Source organism: Hippocampus zosterae, chromosome 21 (assembly GCF_025434085.1).
Source record: "Hippocampus zosterae strain Florida chromosome 21, ASM2543408v3, whole genome shotgun sequence".
In the NCBI taxonomy this organism is placed as follows: Eukaryota; Metazoa; Chordata; class Actinopteri; order Syngnathiformes; family Syngnathidae; genus Hippocampus; species Hippocampus zosterae.
In genome coordinates, this window is record NC_067471.1 from 7,155,100 (window position 1) to 7,174,037 (window position 18,938).

Below are 18,938 nucleotides of genomic sequence, written 5' to 3' on the forward strand. Positions count from 1 at the left end.
CACTCCGACAAAAAACTTCCGGTCCGGGGACGGAAACGCAAACCTGCTGTGTAATCGTACAATTCAGCTGTCCCAGCAGCTCCGTTTGATTGGTAAAAACTACAGTAGTACAAATCAAATATGCCAGACTATTTAGGAGACGATCAGAGGAAGACAAAGGAAGAGGACAAGGATGACTCACCAATCAGAGGTAGAGTTTAAAAAAACAATAATCGTTGGTAAATAGTAATTTAAGATATTAGCTGCTTAGCTAAAGTTAGCTCAGGCCGGGAACGGTGAGATTTGCACTGTTGTCCTAAAGAAAACTAGCTAGAAAATGCACTTTCTGGAGAAACTGCATGTGAATGCTGGAATGCCAAATGAAAAAAAAACATGGTGTGGTGTGGCGTTATTTTGTAATGGTGAGAGTGCTTGAGAAACATGCAAGTGGAAGCATATAACAGATGTAAGGAGAATAAAATATAACATTTTAGAATGCTTCAAGCATGCATGCAGTGCAATTACACTTTGGACATAATCTTCCAAATGTCTTTTCATTGCTAAAATAAAAACTTTGTAACCCACTGTCTGTCATAATGCCAACTCAATGACATGTTCATGTTGCATACAGCTTTGGATGAAGGAGACATTGCTCTGCTGAAGACTTATGTGAGTGTCCTTCCATGGATGGTAGAAATAGTAGTCAAGAAATGCATTGTGTTGTAATCCACATCCTAAAACTGTCTTGCATCACCAGGGTCAAAGCACTTACTCCAGACAGATCAAACAAGTGGAAGATGACATCCAGCAGCTGCTCAAAAAAATCAACGAGCTTACAGGTTGAGTGAAACACATTACTCAAAAATTTTTAAAAATTGCTTCTAAAATAGAAGAAGCCTTAATGTATACAGTGTGTACTGTAGCAACGTATCATACTGTTTCCTTGCTGTGACAGGTATTAAAGAGTCAGACACGGGGCTGGCGCCACCAGCTCTCTGGGATCTGGCTGCTGACAAGCAGACCCTTCAGAGTGAACAACCACTACAAGTTGCAAGGTATATGGTGGATATAAGGATATAGCACGCAGTCAGCACTAAGAGACATTTCCAGACTTTAAAGTAGACGGGAGCGAACGGTTATGTGTTTGTAGCATTTTCCATTTGATTTGAACAGATGCACAAAAATCATCAACGCAGACTCGGAGGACCCCAAATACATCATCAATGTCAAACAATTTGCCAAGTTTGTGGTGGACCTGAGCGATCAGGTGGCGCCGACTGACATTGAGGAGGGCATGAGAGTTGGGTATGGAAAAAAAAAAATTCTAAATTAACGTTAGTCAAGACTTCAAACATTAACCTCTGGCAACTTGGTGTTTGTTGTCTCAGTGTTGACAGGAACAAGTACCAGATCCATATCCCCCTGCCTCCTAAAATCGACCCGACCGTCACCATGATGCAGGTACAAACATACGAGCCAATCTCTACGTACAAATGACCTCAGGGTTCATAGAGAGCAAATTTACACAACGCATTGCACGTTCTCGTCTAGGTGGAGGAGAAACCGGATGTTACTTACAGTGATGTCGGTGGCTGCAAGGAGCAGATTGAAAAGTTGAGAGAAGTGGTCGAGACCCCCCTGCTCCATGTGAGCTTTCCACCTAACGCCCTGGATTGAAAAATCGCCATTTTAATGCGCCATTCTATTTACGTTCTGACAGTTGAACGGCCACAAGGGGGCGGTATAGATATGTGATTGATGTTGGCAGTCTTTGTTTTCTCTCACCAGCCTGAGCGGTTCGTCAACTTGGGAATTGAGCCCCCGAAAGGTGTGCTGCTGTTCGGACCACCCGGCACCGGAAAGACCCTGTGTGCCCGTGCCGTGGCCAACCGGACAGACGCCTGCTTCATCCGAGTCATCGGCTCTGAACTGGTGCAGAAGTATGTGGGGGAGGTGAGAGCACGGCATAGATGTATCTAGTTTTTTTTTTTTTTTTTATTTCTACCGTGCCAAGAAATAAGTTTACCTTAATTTAGGGAGCCCGGATGGTGAGAGAACTCTTTGAGATGGCCAGGACCAAGAAGGCCTGTCTCATCTTTTTTGATGAAATAGATGCCATCGGAGGTATGGCGTCCTGGTTCAAGTGCTTTTTGTATTGTATTCCCCCCACCCTCACGAAATGTCACTTATTGACCCAACTAGGCGCACGTTTTGACGACGGTGCTGGCGGAGACAACGAGGTGCAGAGGACCATGCTGGAGCTCATCAACCAGCTGGACGGGTTCGACCCGCGTGGCAACATCAAAGTACTGATGGCCACCAACAGGCCCGACACCTTGGATCCAGCCCTGATGAGACCCGGACGTTTAGATAGAAAGATCGAATTCAGTTTGCCCGACCTTGAGGTAAATCTCACAAGTCCAGCAAAATCAAAGTGGCACGGGGTCATTAAACGCGTTCGTTTTCTGGGCGCTTCAGGGCCGCACGCACATCTTCAAGATTCACGCTCGCTCCATGAGTGTGGAGAGGGACATTCGCTTTGAGCTGCTCGCTCGCCTCTGTCCCAACAGCACAGGTAACAATCGGCAAGAGGTTTTGCGATTCTTCCGAGTTTGCCCTCTTGCGACGTCGAAAGTTTGGCTCTTCTCGCCAGGTGCCGAGATTCGCAGCGTGTGCACGGAAGCCGGCATGTTCGCAATCAGGGCTCGCCGGAAGATTGCCACTGAGAAGGACTTCCTGGAGGCGGTGAACAAGGTCATCAAGTCCTACGCCAAGTTCAGCGCCACGCCAAGATACATGACCTACAATTGAGTGTACATACATACACGTGTTGTCCGGTTTGAATTTTTACTTCTTGGAAAGCAGAGTCAAGAAATAATGTCCTTATGTTGTCAGGAGTTACAAATAAACCTTTATGCCGCATTGTGTCCCAAGATTCATTTTTAAACAAAACATTTGCACAGTGAGCATCTGCCATGACATAATATATTTCAAAACATGAAAATACAGACTTTTTCTTTTTTTACCCACAAAGTTACTTATGACAAATGCATTTAGGAAGCTAAAAAAATCTCCCTATTTAATGTGCACCTGAGACTGCAAACTGACTGTTTGCAGCTGTTCAACATTTGACAGCTCGCGCGCACACGGAACCAGCACAATGCAACACCGCACTAACCAGGAACAACAAAGACAACCATCTTAAGGATGAATTTGTTCAAATCCTAGACATTTTAACAAGCCTTTCAGTGCAAAAAAAAATTATATAATGGTTCAGTCATGTCAGCATGCGGAATTGGGATGTGAATGTTGACAGTGCAACACGGCATCGTGAACGGTGGGGAACACCATTTCAGGGCTTACGATTTCAGAGAAGAACTGCAGCCGGTCCAGCTCAGACAGCAGACTTCCTAGTCGAGCAGAGCAGAAAAATACGTCGGATCAGAATCAAAGAACGTCAACAAATGGCGACCTCTGTTTGAAAAGATGCCACGTGCAGGTACGCATTTCACCTCCATATACAAGTAAGTGTGAAGTTGACCAATGTATTATAAGAATAAACTGATTTTTTTTTAAATGGTTCATGAAAATAAAATGAGTGGCTCCCACTGGACCAGTTTTTTTCGAGTACTTACTGTTGCAGCCCGCGATGAGGACTTGAACATTTACCGCTGCATACTCCTTAATAACCTGCAGAGATCAACACTGCCTTATGTACTACTAACACACACCATTTCGTCATCGTTACATTCTTCAGATGAAAAGAATTTGGACTGAACAGTCAGCCTCGAGGAATGCTTTCTTCTCCTCGTGTTGACTCGACCGATGTGAATCAAAACGAAGAACCTGTTTGACGGCTTTGGCTCCCACGGAGTCAATAAAGCCAGCGTGCGTCCAGTCCAGGATGATGAAGCGGACGGAGCTGAGAGACGGTCGGAAGACCAGCGCCTCGGAATCCGCCTCCCCGTGACCTTCTCCCAGGCGGCCGTTTTTCTGATCGCCGCCCGTTTTGTTAAAAGGCAAAACCTGGTGCGTCGTCTCGCTGTCCTTGTCCTAGCCAGAAAACCAAAACAAAAGCTGGGTGCACATTTTCTGACTTACAGACTCACATGAACTAGCGACATTAAATCTGTTTAAAGTCACTCTTATTCAATCTACAACAGTTGTGCCTTGAGATATTTGATACAAGTACATGGTACTGCTTTTTATTGTCACTGTAAAGCTTCCTTCCCTCTTCACCCATGAAAACAATTTTTTTTCCGGTCCTGTCAGCATTTACACAATCCTGTACAGGTCAGGACATAACACAATTGCGATTGCACAAGCACAATACATATTTAAGCAGCGCAAATATGTGAGGGAATACAAAACGCAGTCACACCCCCCCCCCACCCCCAAAAAAAAAGGGAAAATAAGAGTCAGTGAATCTACCTCAGCATTTCTTTTTGGAGAGCACGTCAGACTGCAGTTGGCCTTTGGTTTGTTCCGAGCTTTTCTCGAAGCTTGTATGTGTTCGGGGTTTACACCAGTCTGCAAAAAAAAAAAAAAAAAATGCCAAAGATAAACTCCAAAATATATCCCGAAAAGCACGTTTCCAAATAAGAACAGGTTTGAATCTGGATAGACCAGTCAGGGAAGCACAGACGTGTTCTGTGGCATTTAGTATGTTGGCTGATGTGAGTTCTAGCTCAGTAAATATTAAAAAAGATTGTGATGAAAATTTCTCCCAGCAGGCTGCTAGCACATAATCGGCTAATAATGAACAGTCTTCAGTTAGCATGAGGCTCATTACCCATGGCCTTTTTTTATTTTTATTTTTTACAGCAGGTCGAAAAAAAAAAAAGTGTTTTACTTTCTGTACTGAAGCAACCAAAAAGAGAAAAGGACCGCCGCGTTCGCACGGCCGTGTTGCGGTTCCAAGGTAACAAGGATTACCTTCTCTTTGAGGGCGCTCACATAAAGGTCGCTGTTGGCAAAGTAGATTGACGCGTTGGAGTGGAAAATTTTAATCCCCTCACATTCCACCGCCTTGGAAGGAGACAAATCACAAATGGTCACCATTGAGGGCGCCCACTTGGCCAATGCGTCTCTCTCCTCACCTCTTCGTACTCGTCCACTTCGCAGTAGAGTCCCGTGTCGGCAACCTGCCCGAGGACGGCGTTTTTCGGGCTGCGGGACAAAACAAAGATCGGCCTTAAACCCGAAAAACTTGATATGGTGCCTTAAACTAAAAAAAAAATCGACTGACCTTTGTGTTCTGTAGATGACGGTCAATAAAGCAAATGCGATGGCGAAGAGAAGGCCGTAATCCAAGCCCAATAGCACAGATGCCGCAAAGGTCACCAGCCAGATGGCCTGATTAAAAACAAAAACCTTTAATTCATATCCCCCCAAAAATGCTAAATGTCGTTTTTGCTGTTGACTGACCAGTTCGATCTTGCTGGTTCTCCAGAGCGTTGGGATGTCTCTGAACTGTTTGAACATCCCGAGCAGGTTGACGATGATGATCGCTGCCAATGCAGTCTGGGGACACGGAATAAACATGTTATTGTGATGCACCCCAACACAAGATGGCCGCATAACAAGTGAGACCTAAAGGCGGAGAGACTCTTAATTCGCACCAGCAGAGACTGCTGGAAAGTTTCTCAATAACGCGGCGTCATGACATCAAACTGCGTGGCCCAAAGCTCACCTGCGGGAGCGGCTCAAAGACGAAACCAATGGCGACGATCACCAGCAGCACCAAGAGAGAGGCCAGCAGGCCGGCAATCTGAACCAAGCATACAAAAAATATTTACATACAGTACGTATATATCTTGAAAATGACGGTTGACATAACATGGCGTCATCGTTGCAATTTTGTAACATGGATTTTGCTAATGACCTGGGTTTTACCCCCTGTGCTCTCCTGCACCAGGCTCCTTGACATGGAGCAAGTGATGGTGAATGTTTGGAAGAAAGAGCTGACGAAGTTACACAGGCCAAGGGCTATCAGTTCCTGTTTAAAAAAACAACAAAAAAAAACAAGATTTTGAATTTGAGGATGTGTTCAGCAAAATAACTTCCATGAGCTGTTGACATAGTCGTTTTGGAAACGTAGTTTAATTTACTTTATTGCACAATACTTAGTGACCTTTTTCTTCACCTTTGCAGTTGACCTACACCCCCTATATTTAAAAAAAAAAAACTAAAACTAAACCTAAAATCAAATTAAATCAAACAAAAAATATAATTACAATACAGAGACCAGTCCGACGTGTTTTTTTTTTTCTAACCGACCCTCTGAATCCCTTTTGTTGACACAACTTCATGTCACACGTCAGTCGAGCCTCCGCTTTCCGCACCTGATTACTGTCCACGCTGTAGTTGTGCTTCAGGGCAAAGATTTTGGCCAGCGAGATCCCCATGGAGAAGCCCACGATCGCGATGGCGAAGGAGTCGGTGACCAAAGTGTGCAACAGAGAGAAGTCCGGAGCGACGGGCGGGAGAAGCCTGAGAACACACGCAAAGAGGACGCCTGAAGCATTTTTTGCCAGCGTTATACAAACACGACACTTGACATACTGCAGATGTTCTCCGGTGCAATTCCGAACGCGCGTTGAGCAATCAAATTAAACCGTCAAATAGAACGTCCAATCGCGGTGTTAGGAAAACCTATAAAAAAAACTATACTTTGTACAGTGATGGGTTAAATGTCAAGCCAGCTCAGATAAAAATTGTCAACCGTCTTTTGAAAGACAACTAATCTCGAAGAAAAATACTAAAATAGATACCATTCGACACTCAAGTACGATTGCAATCGCAGATACAAAAGCGTGTGAACCCTTACCCGGTCGGTATCTCCCCGACGACGTCGACCTTATAGTTGGCGGCCAGCGTCATGCCATACGAGACGCCCGTCGACACAATGACGACAATTATCTCCCCGGGAATGGGGATGGGCAGTTTGTTTTTGAAGCGCTCGTTGAGATGTTTGACGGTGTACAGAAAGACGAGACACACGAGGCCCAGGATGAGAGTGGTGACGTTCGTACTCGTAATGTCACCCAGTACTGCCTTGACACTCTGCAAAACAAAAAAAAAAAGAGGAGAGCAGCTACGGTGTATATTTATATCAATAAAAAATTGTAACTGTTGAGTAGAAAATGTCTGAACTTTCAAACTCACAAATATAACGGAGAGGGGTCCACTGAAACGCTTGGTTTTCACTCCCAGCAGGTATTTTAACTGAGAGACCACCACGTGCACAGCGGCCGCTGTCGTGAAGCCTCGCACCAGGGGCTCCGTGAGGTAAATGGCCACAAAGCCGAACCTGAGAAGACCTAAAATCATCTGAGGAGGAGAAAAAGGGCAACACAGTCTTGACGCAACTGAGCCGCGGAGGTTCATATACCAAACTGAACACTGACCTGAATGATTCCAACCAAGGTTGTGAGCACCACAGCCACCTGCACCCTCCGGGCGTCACGATGTGCCACATCAAAGATGGCGGACGCGTTGGACCCGTTGGTGGGTGGCATGTACGAGTCTGGAACCTCCCTGACTGCAACACTTCCAATCATCAGGCTGATGACTGCAAAGGTGCCTGCGAGTCACACACACACACGTGGGCGGACTTGATTCAAGTGCGGTCTCTGTTTATTTTTATTTTTTAGGGGGGGGGGGTCCTCACCTATTGATATGTGTCTGGACGTGCCAAAGAAAGTGTAGAGCAGAACAGGGTAGAACGATGAGTATAGACCATAAACTGGAGGCACAGCAGCCAGCATAGCATAAGCAAGACCTGCGGTACGGTGAGAGAGGGAAAAAAAATGTTGAACTCATAAACAAAACTCTCCTCACAGCCCCCCCTGTGCTCAAACATCATTCATTGTTATTGCAAAGAATTTTTGTCTCTCCTGCTGCCCAAACCGTAGGCTGCTCACCTTGGGGGAGTTGCACGACGCCAGTGCTAAGACCTGAGACCACATCATGAAACAGGTATTCCCTGACTGGGTACTTGGGCAGCCACGTGAGAATAGGCAGGAAGGTAAGAACCGCTGCCTTTGCTCGCTGGGACGAACACCTACATGGAGAGAAGAGCACAACACTTTTGGATTGGGTATTACAGTATTTTGAATGAGAACAAACTGGAGGTTGGCTTGCATCTCGTAATTAATTGTGAAAAGCTTAATTTTCAATAAATGTATCATTCCAACACAAGTCATTTCTTTTCTTTGACTTACTGGAAGTGTAGTGCAAGCTTCTGTCTGAGGGTGGTGGTTTTCTCTTTGCGGTGGAGAAGCCGCGACCTGAGGTGGGCCTCATTGAAGACGGGACGCTCAATCTTGTACATCAGCAACCCGTCTGCATCATCCACCTGAACGACTGCTGCTGCTGCTGCCGTTTCTTCTTCTTCTGGCTCCATCTGAGTTTTACTTCGTGTCTGTCCTCATTGCTTTGATTAATCCATGCATGCCACACTTCCTCTCTGCGAGTAAGCAAAGAAATGAAATCATCTTAGTTTGCCCTGTTTGGTTGTCTTGTGTAATAATTTCACGCTTCTGATGATAAGGGAGACGGGCTGAAGATAACGTGTCAACAATTTGCAAAGATTGAAATGGGCGTAATTAGAGACGCCCACATTTTTGGGTGAGGATTTCAGAGTTTTTTTTCTTTTTACATCAAGCAACCTTGAAAATACAAAATATTGGGGCAAACGTTTTAATTCGGGCTCGACTGATATGGATTTTTTAAAAATATGCTGATTCAATATTTGGCAGGGAAAAAAATAATATATAAAAATATTGGAAAATTTTGAAACTAAATCTGACACTGTATTCTGCGTAATCTGGGATTAACAACAATGACAGTACAGAAACGTCCTTGGAGTACACAGTTAAATAAGATTGCTGTCATGTCTTATTTTGCGGATTCCATCCATTTTATTCTATTCAAACATAATGCAGTATCAAACAAAGGTGCGCTTTGTGAATTTAGCAAAGGTAAACAGTTGACAGCCCTTCGTTAGCTAGCTAAACGAAGCATTAACGACATTAGTAGGACTCCAATTAATATTTTAGCCCCACAAGACAAGTTGTCTTGCACCGAAACAATTAATCGACCTCATCTTAACCGGAAGACTTTTCTCTGACTTTCCGTCATGTAAGATCACACAAGGATGTTCTTGAAAAGCCAGGGCTCTTACCTCCTCACCTTCTCCACCTTTTCGTTGGGATGCTGCGGGCTAAACGTGAACTTTATAGGAATGACCTTCTGAGTTAAAGTTTAACAGAGGGACAGTGACTCGAGAGGAAGCCCGTTTACAAAATGACACAGATCGCCGCGTTGGAGTCTGATGAGTTTCTCGGTTGGCATTTATTATTCACTTCCGGTCTGCGCGACGAGCGTTTCTCATCGTGGTCGGATGCGCTCTTGTGGAGTTTGAATCGGATTCACGGGAAAATATATATCTATGTGAATATTGTATCGACATTCTGTTTTCGTGGCTGAAATAATTAGTTCACACAACGTGTTCAAAGAAGAAGCCATCCGTTCGCTGTGCTGCAAATTTCAGTTCAAGTAAGATGTCTTCACGTTGACGTCTTTGTTATACGAGCGGATGACGACAGAAAATGCGATGATGACGAAAATAATAAACAATTTCAAATTCCGTTTTTTAAAGGGAAAATCCACAATTAAAATCTATTTCCTCCTGCCCCTGTCAGTCAAGGGCCATTTGAATTGTCACGCCACCACACACCAGTGATGAGCTCATTATGAGGACCATAAAATGTTACGTTATCTGATTCAGATGCACGGATGCTTTCCGAGCAACCAATGCCAACCATTTGAACGTACAGTATGTTTAACATCATACAGGGACGGACAACTGGCAGAAAAAGAGTGAAGCACCAATCATAATTGCTTATATTATCACGATCGCAACCTATATTTTGAATAGTTAGTAATTATGGTCTGAATATAATCAAAGGAGAAAAAATGTTTTGCAAATGTGTCATTCCTTCGTTGAATATGAAGACAAAAAACAGGCTGTGAGGAGTAGTAATAATTGATAATATCCTAGTCTGCAGACGTCATTGTTTTGACATTTGCAAAGAGTTTGAAAGCTCACTACTGACGCCTAAAGGATGTAAATGAAATAGCAACGGCCGTTTCAGTTGACCCACTGTGTGTAATTAAAACATGAGTTTCGTTTACTTTTGGTGTTTGCACAGCTAGAAATCTGACTGATATTACTCTTACCTCAAAGCACTCATCCTTAGCTGCAGGCAGGGTAAGGCAAACGATACAGTGGCTGCTGAATGCCTGCAAGAGACTGACATCATTAGACAAACAGACTACATACAACTCTGCACAGACGTAAGCAAGGGAAATAAGAATTCCGGACCACAGAATACACTGTATGGAAACAATGGTAGCTTATGAAGAATCACTCTGAAGGAACCAACGTCAGCAGAAGCATGTGCTTTTATTATCACATGTGATAATCTATTTTCTTATTTTGGCTGCCTGTCCTCTCTAGAAAAAGTACTCAAAGATTCTTTTAATACTCGTACCGCAAATGTAAGCAAGAGTGCCGAAGGTCCCATATCTTTCAAATGGCCCCCCATTTGATATTGCAGGAGGTACATTTATTGAGCGATGGGCCAGAAACCACATTCAAGTCTTTTTTTGTTTTTTTTAACTGCAGGATTGTGGGAGCGTTTAAAAAAAAAAAGAAAGGAATGGTTAACTTATCGTTAACAGAAGACTAAGTGTTTTACTTCAAAGTGTACGATAAAAAGATGAACGCTTGCATGTGACCATTTGTGAATATAGAATGTTAGCTTCCACAGCATTTCAGACAGAGTGGCTAGTACACCGATAAAGGCTATTTGATGTGCTACTCAACAAAAAAAAAAAAATCTCAATATTCTTTTTCTTTGTTTTTAACAAATCTTGCATAAGATCAACTCAAACTGCTAAAAAATGCTCATGAAAAAGTCTATTAATCTCTTCTTCTGGACTAATTAGTAGTCACAGGATAAAAGGGAAGGCAGGGCCACTTGTGCTCCTGGATTCAACTCCCTGAGTAATGTCACAAAATATTCCAAATGCATTGGCCGAGATGTAGGCACAGGAATATAGAAAACGGGGGGGGGGGGGGGGGGGGGGCAACAAAAATGTGCGGTCAATGTCTGGGCCGGAAGGAACTGTAGTATCTGGGGTAGAGAGGGGTGTAGTGGCTCGAGTGGCTGTATGATGTTGGACCGGAAGCGCTATAATAGGCGGGTGAATAACTATGGGAGGAAGAAGAGTACTGAGAGGATGACGAGGGAATGTGATGTACGGAAGATCCCGTCAGCCTGGACAAGGGACGAGTCCGGGGTGATGGGCTCCACAAAGAGCGTTTGAGCCCAAGCAGTGGCGATCGATAGGGAGACGAAGGGGTGGAGCCTGCTTGGTTCGGTCTTGTTGCGGTCAGCGCGGTGGTCTGAGTATCTGGAGCGACATGCCTTGAAGGAGTCGAGCTACGGGAGAAAGGAGATGTAATTCGGAAACTCTGGGAATCCACGACAAATGTTCGCATCCCGAGGGTCCACCGTGACTGAGCGTGCCTCTGGGGGATTGAGGACGCCGTTGTTGACACCTCCAGAGACGGAGGGCTTTTTACCGCCAGAGTTTCGGGCGGCGAGGCAATCGCTGGTGATGACGGACTGCGACAGGGTATGTGTGATATCGGGGATGTCAGAGTTGAGGACAAGTCTGCAGCAGTAGAGACAACTGATGTTGGACTGTTAAGGCAGGAAGGGGAGGAACAACTGGGGACCAAAGCTGCACCAGAGCCTTGCGTCAGGTCCGAGGCCGAAGTCGAGGTCGCGAGACTTACTTTGGGAGCGCTGGTCTTCCTGCGGGTCGGCCGGCAGGCGGGGCTACGCTGCGTTTGTTCTTGATCAAATGCCAAGTCCTCAAGACGCTGGGTGAGGGCCAGTTTTTGTTGAATGGCCATTCGCAGGAGAGAGTCCAACGTCTTCTTTTCATCCTCAGCCGCGGCCAGCTGTCTTTGCATGTCATCCAGCTGGGTCACATACTCATCGCACCTGAGGGTGGCGGGAAAAAAAGGACCGGTGATACTTTCTTCAGAAAACAAACACCCCAAAAAATAAAAATTAAAAAAAATTACAGAGTTGGTCAGGTGGTCCCTCATCGCGACCGGTCAATTTTTGTTCACCGAGAGGAGTGGGTAAGGGAAAATTGGATTGTCAACCGAATTTCAGTTGCTCGTATCTGCTCACTGACCTGGTGGCAAACATTGCTCGTACGGAGGAGAAAGTGGCCGCGTCTTCTTTTAAGGCCTTCAGCTCGTTCCGTAGCTTCGTCATGGTGTCAGTCACCATCGACTTCTCTGCCTCGTACTTGCTCTTCAGGTTGGTGAGAGCCACCTCTGCTGTCTGGGGAAAAAATACACCACAGATACCAGAAACAACCGAAATTCAATTGCGCTGCTATCTTGTCAATGATAAACAAATGTATGGTAGACTAGAGCAGGTTAAAAAAAGTGCCAATGTGGCGGCCATGTTAGCAGGGGCAACTTTCCCATCGAAAGCAATGCATATACAGATGACTTCATTTGGAATTCTGATATATAATAGGGGGCCAGTCTCGAAAATGTTCATATCGATTTTCTCGAGGCTTTGTGTGGATTTTCGCAGACAGAGTAGTTCATTCAACGGCGATCAACCAAACGCTGACACAAGTAGCCGCCGACGACACCCCACCTGTTTGTTAGCTTGGAGCACAAGTCTGAGGGTGGCGATCTGCTCTCTCTTGGTACTGAGCAGGGACTTGAGCTTCAAGATCTCTTCCAAGCATCTTTCTTTGTCCTTGTCGAGCAACGGAGACAGTTCCCTCGCTGCGGCTCTCTGTCTGGACAGCTGAAGAGCCCTGTCCACTGCTCTCTGCAGGTGCTTTACCTGAAAATTTAGGTTGGAACGTTTTGGAAAGAAATCAAGTCTGAAGGAGGAAATGGAAAAACAAGTAGCGGGCAGCAGAAATGGAAAATTGTAAGTTTAAAACAGATCACGCCTCTCTACCTGGTCTCTGATGATGGCATTGAGGTTGTAGATATTCAAGGGCTCTCTGCGTAGCTCACCAGCCGGTTCCAAAGCGGGCGATGAGGACGACGAGGACGATGATGAGGCACTGATGCTGGGTGACCGTGTTGGAGGACTGCAGCGAGTCAGACTTTGCTCCGAATGACTCTGCGTGAGCTCCTTGTCCCCCTCCTCACTATGTCTTCCTCTATCCCCTCCAGACAGCGGTTCTTTGGACGGAGACTCAGAGGGGCTCCGTGACTCCCCGGAGGTTGAGGTTGTGGAGGTGGCGGTGGCCAGTCTCCTGGCAAGGCGTGGCGTGAGGAGAACTTTACTGTTGTCGGCAGACATGGCTTTGAGACTGGCACAAAGGCCCCGGAGCCCCCTGCCCTGTCTAGAGTAGAAAATAAAGATGCTCAGGAGCTCCAGGGAGAGTGAGGGATAGTTCATTGGGTCCTCCCTTTGTATGAATTACATTTTCGATTTTTTTTGTTGTTGTTGTTAGAGTTTACTAAATTTTTACGGTTTTCCAGAATGGTTAATGGTGTAAACGTATGCAAATAAAACGAGAGCAAGACCTGTAGTAGTCCAGCATGACACGGGTGGGCGTGTCATTGTTGCACAGACAGACATGATGGTAGAGCTGGGCAAGCTCCTCGCTCAGCATCACCAGTTCATCCTGAGCAGCATTCAAAGCCCCTTGGCTCTCGGCGGCTGCCGACTGAGCCGCCTGCAACTCAGCCTCCATACTAGAAATCTGACAAGAGGACAACACGGTCCAAAAAGAATGACAATAGTGTTCAAGTCTGGACTCGACTTTTAAACCATTCACACACACACACGAAGTATTTGAGGATTTAATACAAAAAGATGGCGTACCTTCTCTTTCCCTTCCTGGCAGCTCTTTTCTAGTGCCGTTACCTTCCTCTCCAGTCTCTGTTGCAGGGCATTTCCTTCCTTCCTTGGCTTCTCATGTGCAACGCCTTCCCCGCATTGAGCCAACCTGTCCCGCAGTGCTTTCATTTCTGACTTGAGCTCCACCACCTCAGTCACGGCCACGTGGTACTTGCACTGCAAGACCTCCAAACCTGGCGACTGGTAAGGAAATATTGAATCCTCCTCGTTTTCATCTTCATCTTTGGTTGTCTTATCTTTGTCAGGTCCCTTGAGGTCTTCAGAGTTGAGCAGAGACTCAAAACTGGTCTGGGTTCCCTGCTGTCCGCGGCTTAGGGCGGTGACCTTTTGGCTAAGGCGGAGGGTCTTCTCATGCTGTTCAGAGAGAACACCCTGGGTGTGCTGGAGCCGAGTCTGTGATTCCTGCAGACTGGCTATCAGTGCAACTTTCTCCCGTTCCACCTGAATGGGGCAGAAGTCATTTTTCTAATATAATATACAGGCTAATCATTTGGCCAGTCAATTATTTTAAATCAATATTATACAGATTGGGCAATACAAAAGGGAACTTCAAAAGCTCAAGAGGAGCTCACAGTCAACAGTTGTTGCTTGAGCTTCTGAACTTCTGTCACATTCATCTCGCTGTAGAGGTCCGACGTCGTCACACCTTCGGTTTTACGACTCGTACCCCGGCGTTCTCCATTCGCACCAGCCACCGAGCCTGATGCCGCTGCGATTCGTGTTGCGCCTTGGACATGGCCATTACACCTAGAGGTGCAGAATAACGAATGCATTCCATTTTTATTCAGTCGCACATTTTTAGATCATTATCATACTTGGCGTACTAGTTTCAGGGAATGGACGGTGGATCGAGCGTTCATAGAGGTTCTGCTGTGATACCTTGTTGGATCTTCTGCGGTCGGCGAGAGCAAAGTTGTGGGAGTTGCCGTGCCACTGGGTGGGGCCGACGTGAACGTCAGGTGCGCGCTGCCGGTGTACGCCACGTCGCACATGCTCAGATGATGAACCAGCTCTCTGCGCAAGTGATTCTTCTGCTCGCGCTCACTCTTCAGAGACTCCAGCGCCTCGTCCAGCTGCGAGTCAGAAATGTCCTTCAAACGCAGCGCGTCCTGCAACTGGCTGTCCAGAACATCGGTCTCCTCTTCCAAAACCTTGATTTCATGTTTTAAGCCTTCATATTCCACCTGAAACACAGTCAATCAAGGTAAAAATCCATTCGATCGGCTACACCGCTGGTATTTGTTTCCTCTGAAATAAAAGACTGAAGTCTGGCTCACGTGTCTGTTTGGAGACTCAATACCTGATTCTGTTTGAGGCTTGAAACCAGTTTCTGCAAAGAGATGTTCTCCTCTTCTAGCTCTGCGTAGTCTTGAACCAGCCTGGATTCTCGAAACTTGTACTCCCCGATCTCTTCTCGCGTGCGGCTACGCTGCAGCTCCAACATCTCATTGCTCTGCTGAGACACAGCAGGGAGAGAAGAAAGAAAGACCGCTCTCATATTACAGTGTTCTGCTCGGACCATTTTGATTAAGGTGTTTTCTTGTGTGGAGTCCATCCGATTGAGTTTCTATGAAGTCACAATGTGCCCCTTTACCTCCCGTAGCTCCTGTAGCAGGCAGCTCAGGTGGTCATTGTCAGCCAGCGCATTGGCCGCAGTGGCCTGGCTGCGCTTGACCGCAGCCTGGAGTTCGAGGAGCCGGCTCATGTAGTAGGCTTCCTTGGTGGCAGACTCCTGCAGCAACGTTTCCACGTTGCTCTCGCCATCCTCGGCCACCTTACGCTGGGTGGAGTAGGCCTGACCAAATGCCTGGATGGAGCATGAGAGTACAAAGTATGAGTTTCGGTCACTAACGTGTTTCAGTGAGATACAATAAATACTTAATATTGCTGAGTTCATTTTTTTAGACATGTTTTAAATCTTTGCTATTGCAGTGCAAGATGTGGGGGAACAATTCATATCTACAAATAAAACAGCAAATCAAAAAAAAAACACTTAAAGATCCCCTCTAAATATGACATATAGTCACTATACTGGGGACAACTGAAACCTGAATAAGGCGATGGATTATTTTGCTCTCAGTTCCAAATTTGGTTTCACATCAAAGCAGTCAGTCGATAATTTCTCCTTCCATAAGAGCACCGCTGACAATTTCCTCTTTTATTCCCTTTCCTTTAATCAACGTATTAAAACGGGAAAGATGAGTGCACCGGTGCTAAGGGAGAGATTAGGGTGGAGTAATGGAAAAAAAATGGAGGAAGGGGCGGACAAAGGGAAGAGGGATAATCAGATTTAAAAACACTTGATTCCACTCCCTTGGCATCAGTCCTTTGTTTTTACTGTCCTCATCCTGTCATTGCTCCATTGTTCTCCACACTACTCCACACATGAGCAGGACAACCATGTCGATTTCAGCAGTCAATGTCTTGAATTTAAAATAATGTTCAAGATCCCTGATGAAATGATCACGACCTCACAGTTATGAATAATTCATGACATCGCTTTCACACTGTGTGTATGTGTGCACATGGCGGGCAGATTCCCACACATACATTTTTCAGGCACTTAGTCTGCTCTTGAGTGCCTCTGGACTGTGGTTCTGCGTTATTCATAACCGAGAGCGCTCGAGACCAGGAAGTTACATCTTCAAAACATTCATAAAGACAAGTCAAATGATAAAGTGCTAGCCGACGCCACATGACACCACATGGCCCTTCAACTGGGTCAAGAATAGTCGCTGTTTGAAGGCAAAGTTATTTTCGTGCCGCCCGAAAACCTCCGCAGAAATTTGACCGGCAGTGTCCGATGACCTCATACCAAGAGGAGGGGCGTGTCATGTACAGTGACGTAAACAAAAGAGTAACATAGCATCCTTCTGGAGCCGAGTCCTCCTCCTGTTTTTTCAGCACTGATGTCTGCCCGCTGCATTTTTTTTTTCATCAATGCTCCACTTACTATAAATACATCACAAATTCCTTTTTCAACAAAGACTGCCTATTGGAACACCTTCAAGATCCATTTGAACAAGACTGAGACTTAAGATAGATTTTTTAAAAAAACAACAACACTCATTACATTACACTGCTGATTTATCCTGGACAGAAGTGTTATTGATTATCCTTTAAATCTTTTATTCAACTCACTGGTGAAAAGTTTGTGCACGGTGCTGCGAACAAATATTAACCCTCCCAATTATGAAAATCCAGGATGGCAGCCTCACCTATAAAGGCTTGTGTAAACCAAAAACTCCAGCCAACTATTGTGAGCTTGTGAAAGGCCATCATAAAGGGTCTGACTAATGCTATACAGTCAGTACCAAACACTAAAGAAGTGTGTGTCAACTTTGGCCTTTTGAAAACGGTCCCCGAAATCATTATTATAGCGTTTAACAAATCGGAATTACGCTAAAAGACCTAATACCGACGTGATGTGGTGATTTTGTACACATACTCGATTTTGCTTTAAAATGACTTCAATTATTTTGCCATCAAATGTTTTGTAACTATGCGAAGCACACTGAGTTACCTTGTGTATGAAATCTGATATTTAAATAAAGTTGGCTTGCCTTGCTGGCCTACACAAGCCTTGGAACTGCGGTAGTTTTTTTTTTTTCTTAGAGGAAGTTCTTCCTTGGCTCTGTCACTTTGTGCTTGTTCATGCAAGATTCAGGTGGTTTCTTAATGTGTCAGAAACTTAACATTTCAAATGCTTTGAGATCAATTCTGTCTCTTGAATTGTCATCTTTTAAAAACTATTTACTTGATTTTATTTCTTGTCATTTTCAATCCTATCCAAGTCTATTTTTGCAGCTGATGAGGCAAATTGCCAGTCATTGATGAGTCGACCTACATTTATGACTCAAAAATATTTCATCAAAGTCTTTTTTTAACTTGAAACTATTCTCCCCTGCATGCTTCCAGAATGGCTTTTCAAGTTAGTCCGAGAATAATACTCGACTTTTTGCAAGTAACAAAGCCGTACCCCTGCTGAGCCCACCTCCTGCAGCTGTTCCAGCTCCAGCCTCAGAGCCTCCTGATCGGCCTCCAGCTCGGCATACTGCTGCTTCAAGCTCTGGTTCTCCTCCAGAACCGCCAGCCCACACTCCGCCGCCCGGATCTTCTCGCGGTTGGCCTCTGCCAGCTCCCGGGACAGACGCTCCACCTCGGCCCGGCACTGCTCCACCGTGTCTCCGCATCCTCCTGCTGCTCCACCGGCGGCCATCGCCCCTCTCCTCCCTCCCTGCGTCGGATGAGCGGAACTGCGCGACCGCAGGAGGGAGAAACAGGAGACTACAAATCCACAATGCCACCCTCTGAGGAAAAAGCTGCTTCAAATAGCGCGTCGAAAACAATCAACCCCTGCAAATGTACACAAAGTACCCTCATCCTCATCGCTAGATTCATTCATCTTCAGCCGCGTGACGCTGAAAGGGATGCGGCTCCTCATGATCCGCATCCGCGTCCACTCCCTCTGTTTTCTGCTTATTCACCAGCTTCAAGCCGCCATCTGCACCCGCAGCCGATAAGCAAGGCATCCCCCCTTGTGTGATCCAGCTGCAGACACAGGTTACACGACTACAGTTAGGATGACAGTACTGCCTAATGATATGCGCGGGTCTATGGCACCGCGTGCGCGCTCACGTCGCAAGAACGGCTGTAAAACATTTCTGGACAAATCGGAAACAATCTTCCAATAATGCAAACTCACAAATAACCCAATTAAAATGAAAAAAAGGCGTCATTTTTGTATTATTATTAATTCCGCTTTAGTATTACTCGCGTGGAACCAATACTTCAATGGAAATCTTATGAGTTCATGTTATCGATGAGAATAAATGGATGGAATTTGAAATAAATCGTATGTAAGTAAAACATCCGTATCACCCGCTGGTTTAAAATGTGTTAAGTCATACTCCCCTTATAAACGATTTTTTTAAACGTTTCCCCGGAAGTGTAACCCTACTGTGGGTA

General features: G+C 45.5%; 3 protein-coding genes across 7 annotated transcripts; 1 reads left to right on the plus strand and 2 right to left on the minus strand.

Annotated features, from left to right (window-relative positions):
• The first annotated feature begins 11 nt into the window (after positions 1-11).
• Positions 12-2,901, plus strand: psmc2 (proteasome 26S subunit, ATPase 2). The gene is made up of 12 exons (XM_052055950.1): positions 12-190; positions 611-648; positions 737-818; positions 935-1,034; positions 1,153-1,284; positions 1,368-1,440; positions 1,531-1,626; positions 1,768-1,932; positions 2,016-2,103; positions 2,182-2,384; positions 2,458-2,554; positions 2,633-2,901. The coding sequence occupies exons 1-12, from the start codon at positions 121-123 to the stop codon at positions 2,788-2,790; spliced, it is 1,302 nt and encodes a 433-aa protein (XP_051911910.1). The 5' UTR covers positions 12-120; the 3' UTR covers positions 2,791-2,901.
• slc26a5 (solute carrier family 26 member 5) lies at positions 2,863-9,560 on the minus strand. The gene is made up of 18 exons (XM_052055944.1): positions 9,167-9,560; positions 8,205-8,449; positions 7,905-8,044; positions 7,652-7,762; positions 7,389-7,564; positions 7,147-7,311; positions 6,809-7,044; positions 6,324-6,471; positions 5,864-5,977; positions 5,672-5,749; positions 5,407-5,502; positions 5,228-5,334; positions 5,079-5,148; positions 4,915-5,007; positions 4,411-4,509; positions 3,826-4,032; positions 3,615-3,669; positions 2,863-3,389 (listed from the first exon to the last, which is right to left on the minus strand). Exons 2-18 carry the CDS (start codon positions 8,384-8,386, stop codon positions 3,262-3,264), a joined length of 2,205 nt encoding a protein of 734 aa, XP_051911904.1. The 5' UTR covers positions 8,387-8,449; positions 9,167-9,560; the 3' UTR covers positions 2,863-3,261.
• Positions 9,561-11,152: 1,592 nt separating this feature from the next.
• LOC127594051 (protein bicaudal D homolog 1-like) lies at positions 11,153-18,876 on the minus strand. 5 transcript variants are annotated; one of them, XM_052055939.1, is made up of 12 exons: positions 18,348-18,876; positions 17,950-18,226; positions 15,565-15,777; positions 15,271-15,426; positions 14,850-15,154; positions 14,543-14,717; positions 13,935-14,411; positions 13,634-13,812; positions 13,056-13,449; positions 12,741-12,935; positions 12,262-12,413; positions 11,153-12,062 (listed from the first exon to the last, which is right to left on the minus strand). In XM_052055939.1, exons 2-12 carry the CDS (start codon positions 18,187-18,189, stop codon positions 11,153-11,155), a joined length of 3,396 nt encoding a protein of 1,131 aa, XP_051911899.1. In that variant the 5' UTR covers positions 18,190-18,226; positions 18,348-18,876. The 5 variants fall into 5 exon arrangements, with proteins under 5 accessions (XP_051911899.1, XP_051911898.1, XP_051911900.1 ...); XM_052055938.1 differs by having other exon boundaries at positions 17,950-18,280; XM_052055940.1 differs by having other exon boundaries at positions 15,271-15,423; positions 17,950-18,876.
• Positions 18,877-18,938: the final 62 nt, after the last annotated feature.